This window comes from Pollicipes pollicipes, unplaced genomic scaffold, assembly GCF_011947565.3.
Source record: "Pollicipes pollicipes isolate AB1234 unplaced genomic scaffold, Ppol_2.1 Scaffold_7231;HRSCAF=8579_pilon_pilon_pilon, whole genome shotgun sequence".
Lineage (NCBI taxonomy): Eukaryota > Metazoa > Arthropoda > Thecostraca > Pollicipedomorpha > Pollicipedidae > Pollicipes > Pollicipes pollicipes.
This window is the reverse complement of record NW_023597034.1, coordinates 39,441,804-39,446,236: the sequence shown is the minus strand read 5'-3', so window position 1 is coordinate 39,446,236 and position 4,433 is coordinate 39,441,804. Positions and strand designations below refer to the sequence as shown.

General features: G+C 53.6%; 1 protein-coding gene across 1 annotated transcript; it reads right to left on the bottom strand.

The window, feature by feature from the left end:
* Window positions 1-699: 699 nt before the first annotated feature.
* On the bottom strand, window positions 700-3,608 carry LOC119110105 (uncharacterized; the record flags this gene model as incomplete). The annotated part of the gene is given in 4 exon segments (XM_037233844.1): window positions 700-808; window positions 1,665-1,789; window positions 2,571-2,734; window positions 3,467-3,608. Coding segments are annotated over 4 exon segments (501 nt in total).
* Between the last annotated feature and the right edge of the window lie 825 nt (window positions 3,609-4,433).

Sequence of the window (4,433 nt, the reverse complement as noted above, 5' to 3'; positions counted from 1 at the left end):
TTGACAGCGTCATGCCGTATTACATATCATTGAGGTTGATAATACAGTTGGCACATATGTTGGTCCTGGCACTCTAGGAGTACACACATTTCACATTATTTCACACACGTCACAATTGATGTTCTCATTTGGCATCGAAGCAATATACAACACAGTAACCCGGCGCACAGTAGGTACAATCCGTCTAGGTCTCGCCATGTCCTCACAAAACGATGGTGGCATGCACACTCGTTATTCGTGTAATGCAACTGAGCCTGCGAGTGATGTATTTTGACCGGCAACTCGAAGATAAATATGCGAATTAATGTGGTCAACGATGGATTACATAACTACAATGAGAGACACCGCAGGCAGACGGAAACGAATGCCGTGTACATTTTTAGTTCTGAAAAATGCGTCATTACTGGCCCTTTTCTGCGGGGCCAGAAAGCCTTCTGGGTCAGAGTCTCCCAGCGGTTGAGTCGTTTTCCGGACGAGGGCCACAATCTTTCACGTCCACCAGTCATTTGCCACAGGGACACAGGCGGTAGATCCCAAACAGCAAAGACAGACGTCATCGCTGGACGTGTCCTGTCCTGAGTCCAAAAGAGGAGCGACACGGCAGAGATGACTCGGCTGCTCACAGAAGCGGACGAGAGCTTGGACGAAGTCGCAAGTCTTTCGGCGGGAACGGGGCGCGCCGCCGCAGTGTGCTGCGGCTCAGAACAGACCGAGACCACGCTGCTTGAGTTGCTGGTGATTGTAGCCATTGGCGGGGAACTGGCCGCCGTAGTGAGAGGGCATGAGGAAGTCGCTGCTGGACGCCATGCTGTAAAACGGAAGAGCTGTGAGCACATTCGAAAAGGCAAAGCAGTAATCAGCACAAACTTCGGTGCCTTGGTATTAAGAATCTAGTTGTCAAGCAAACACGTTGCACTCTTTGCTCGCTCGTGCTATTTCAAATTGCTTATGATGTAGTTATCCGTAATTTTCATTTATGCCTCTTGTTGACCAAGTAGTTAAATCGTAGATGCGGGCATAAAGAGTCATGTGTTAAGACCAGATTAAGGAGTGTGGCATGGCTTCAGCGTGTCAAGGCGCCCGGCTTGTTTCAAAAGCACGTCATTTGTCAATACATTCGGACAAATTTGGGCTGGCTTCGGTTATTGACACAGCTGAGACCACATTGGAATGTGTTGATGCCAAGCTAGTGTACTGGAGTACGAAACAGGTGCAGATTTGTTAATTCAATCGAACCAGTGCTCAGAGTAACTAGTCAGCTAGAACAAATGTCCAACGCAGGAATGCACATTTCCGAAAAGGTAAATAATACATCTACGATCGATTCAGCTTGCTGAGGTTGCTAACGATAGGGGGTAAGTACCTGCAAATATTCTGGCACCAGATACCAATTTATTAATTACAATTTGATTCGAATACTGTTCGTCTTCACAAGACAAAGTCTACCAATTTTAAAACCCACATCTGGTCCAAATCAATCCATCAAACTACTCTGCTCATCCGATATATATGTAATCCCTTTGACTGGATCGGAAATCGTAAGATCCATCCGATCGGTCGGACCAGCTTCGTCTCCCGCAACACTCGCACCACAACGCTGAAGGCCTACGGCTCGAGGCGCTCAAACAGCGTCAGTTCGCGCCCGTCCCGCGCGGAGGCCTCACTTGTAGTTGTCGGCGCCGGTGAAGGAGTGGTTCCAGGCCGCGGGCGTGGAGCTGGCGGCGCCGGACGTCTGAGACGTGGCCGACTCCTTCCCGTGGAAGTTCCAGCCGGCCGACCCGGACATGGGCTGCAACGGACGGCCGCCGGTCAGGCCAGCGACCAACGGGAGCCGAGCGCAGGCCAACTAGCGCATCCCAGGCAGACGATGGCACGAGGTCAGGCGGAGAGACCAGAGGTCAGCCTGCGCTGCAGCGCTCGCCTCCGGGCAGAGCAGGCCTCGAGGCACCAATAAGGCCGCGGGCAGCATACTCGACCGATGACTTGGGAAGAAACGGGACAAGCGGGGGAGGTAAAGGGTATTTTGGATCAGGTACTGAAGTGATCAAGAATGCATGCAGCATGATTATGAAAGGGCAAAACGCGACAATTTGCGTTCTGAAGGTAACTACGCGTGTCGCCAAATTCGCCGAAAAAGAGAGCATAGGGTTTTGTTTGCACTAGCATCAAGCTCCAAGTGACTAATTTACAAGATGTTGGCGTCAAGCGGGAGCTTGTTTCTTCCTTTTGATAATTATTGCGAAAACTTTAGCAATCTTCGTTAAAAACCGGTTCCCCTCCCGTAACGTCATTCCTGCTTCCACCCAAAAATAAAAATGTATAAACTGTCTGTAACTTTAGTTCGGAAGGCCAACGCCTTTAACAATCACACAATTGTATGTAAGCCTGCATACTAGCCCAATGTGGAGGTCTAGGTGGCAATGTCCCGACACCCTCAGTGTGAGACTCCACGCGAGGTGCAGCGCCACACCAGCCCACTCCGTCGGCTGCTGTTCTCGCGAGCCGCCGCGCGTGCCACCCACCTGCGCCGTCTGCTGCGCGCCGCTGTAGCCGGCGGCCGTGGCGCCGGCCACGCCGGCCGAGCCGAGCAGACTGGCCATCTGCGTCTGCAGCGCCGCCTGCGTCTGCAGACTGTGCACGCCCGAGCCGTCCGGGAACGCCTGGAAGCCGGCGCACGACTGCTGCTGCAGCAGCGCCGGGCTGTAGCCGGCCGACCGACTCCAGGCGGACGGGTCTGCGGCGCGCGACAGGCGCACACTCAGTACCGGAGCGCCGACCGGCACGGCGCTCGGCCGCGGGCGCCAGGCGCGAGCGCGAGCAGCGCGACGGCGCTGAGCGACAGGACACTGGCACTCGCCGCGTGGAGCCGCTGACCGCCACCACACCGGCGACCACAGCACGGAGCTACACAGCGACAGACCATGGACAGAGGCGGCGCGGCGCTGGTCACCGACCGAACACGGACGGCAGCAGAGCATGCGGGCGTCAGCTGCACGGAGACGCTCATCATCAGAACAGCGCTATCGTCAGATCATCAGAGCAGCGCAATCATCAGATCATCAGAACAGCGCTATCATCAGATCTTCAGAACAGCGTTATTATCAGATCATCAGAACAGCGCTATCATCAGATCATCGGAACAGCGCTATCATCAGACCTTCAGAACAGCGCTATCGTCAGGTCATCGGAACAGCGCTATCATCAGATCATCAGAACAGCGCCATCACAGTGCGGCGCCGATGGGCACGAGAACGCGATCGATGCTGCAGTGCAGCGGCGCTCGACACTGGGGCAGAGTCACTGCACATCACTGGTCATTACTAGGACCCGCGCAATGCTGCACTCCTACCGAGGCTACCGGACCCTGCTGAGGCTCCTGCCAAGGCTACTGGACCCTGCTGGGGCTCCTACCGAGGCCACAGGACCCTGTTGGGACTCCTACCGTGGTGCTGGATGCTGGACTTACCGTGGTGCTGCATGCCGGACTCGGTGAGACCGCCGTATTGGCCGGCAGGGTAGGAGACGGGGAACGCCAGAGAGCCGAACGAGCCGGCTTGCTGGTTCCCCATCTGCTTTCTCCATCGCGCTCGTCGGTTGCTGAACCACACCTGCGGCAGAGTCGAGGCGGGCTCTGAATCATGAATCTTACAGATTCAAAACCGACCCTGGCTCAAATGTATCACCGGTTAAAAACGACGGGGTCTAAACACTTTTGGCAGGTCAAACAAAAAACTTTTGGCCTCGTTGCTGCAAAGTCAAAGTGGGTTCCGAGCCCCCCCCCCCCCCCCCCTCCCACCAACACCACCAACACACACACCGAAGTTAGCCGGCAACAATGAAGTCTCACGGCACACAATTCCGACCAGCATACCGTTCATGGGTTGAAAACTATGATTTTCCGAGAGCTTTAGATCAGATTTGATTTGATTTGATTTGATTTCGTCAAAGTTCGATGAGTTTGACAGATCTTCCATCATGTCGTATTGAGACGAACCATCCTCCCACGTTACATAGGTCCAAGATTTCGTGTTGTGCGTACGACGTGAATCTTCCGACTTTCGAGCTGCTTCAAGCGGTATAGATGGCACAGAGGGTACGCGCGGAGCCCATAATGGGGGCCGTTTCGCTCGTTCGAGCCCCGCCGGCCCAAAGCCGTGCTATTAGTGTCTATGGAAGTCAAAAAGATGTTCTCCTGATTAACAAATTATGTATAATGATGAATGGAAATGATAAAAATGTTGGTAGATTATCTATGTCACCTATCTTCACTATATTCATTTTCCTGAAAGTGACCTACAGAACTCAGCTGACAACATTCAACTAAACCCGAAATAGATTTACTACCAAGGTGTCTGCGTCTCGTTGTTGCACTTTCAGTCTATCAGATGCGTGATGGAAGCTGAAATCCTACCGTGCAATTGTAACTGTAGCTG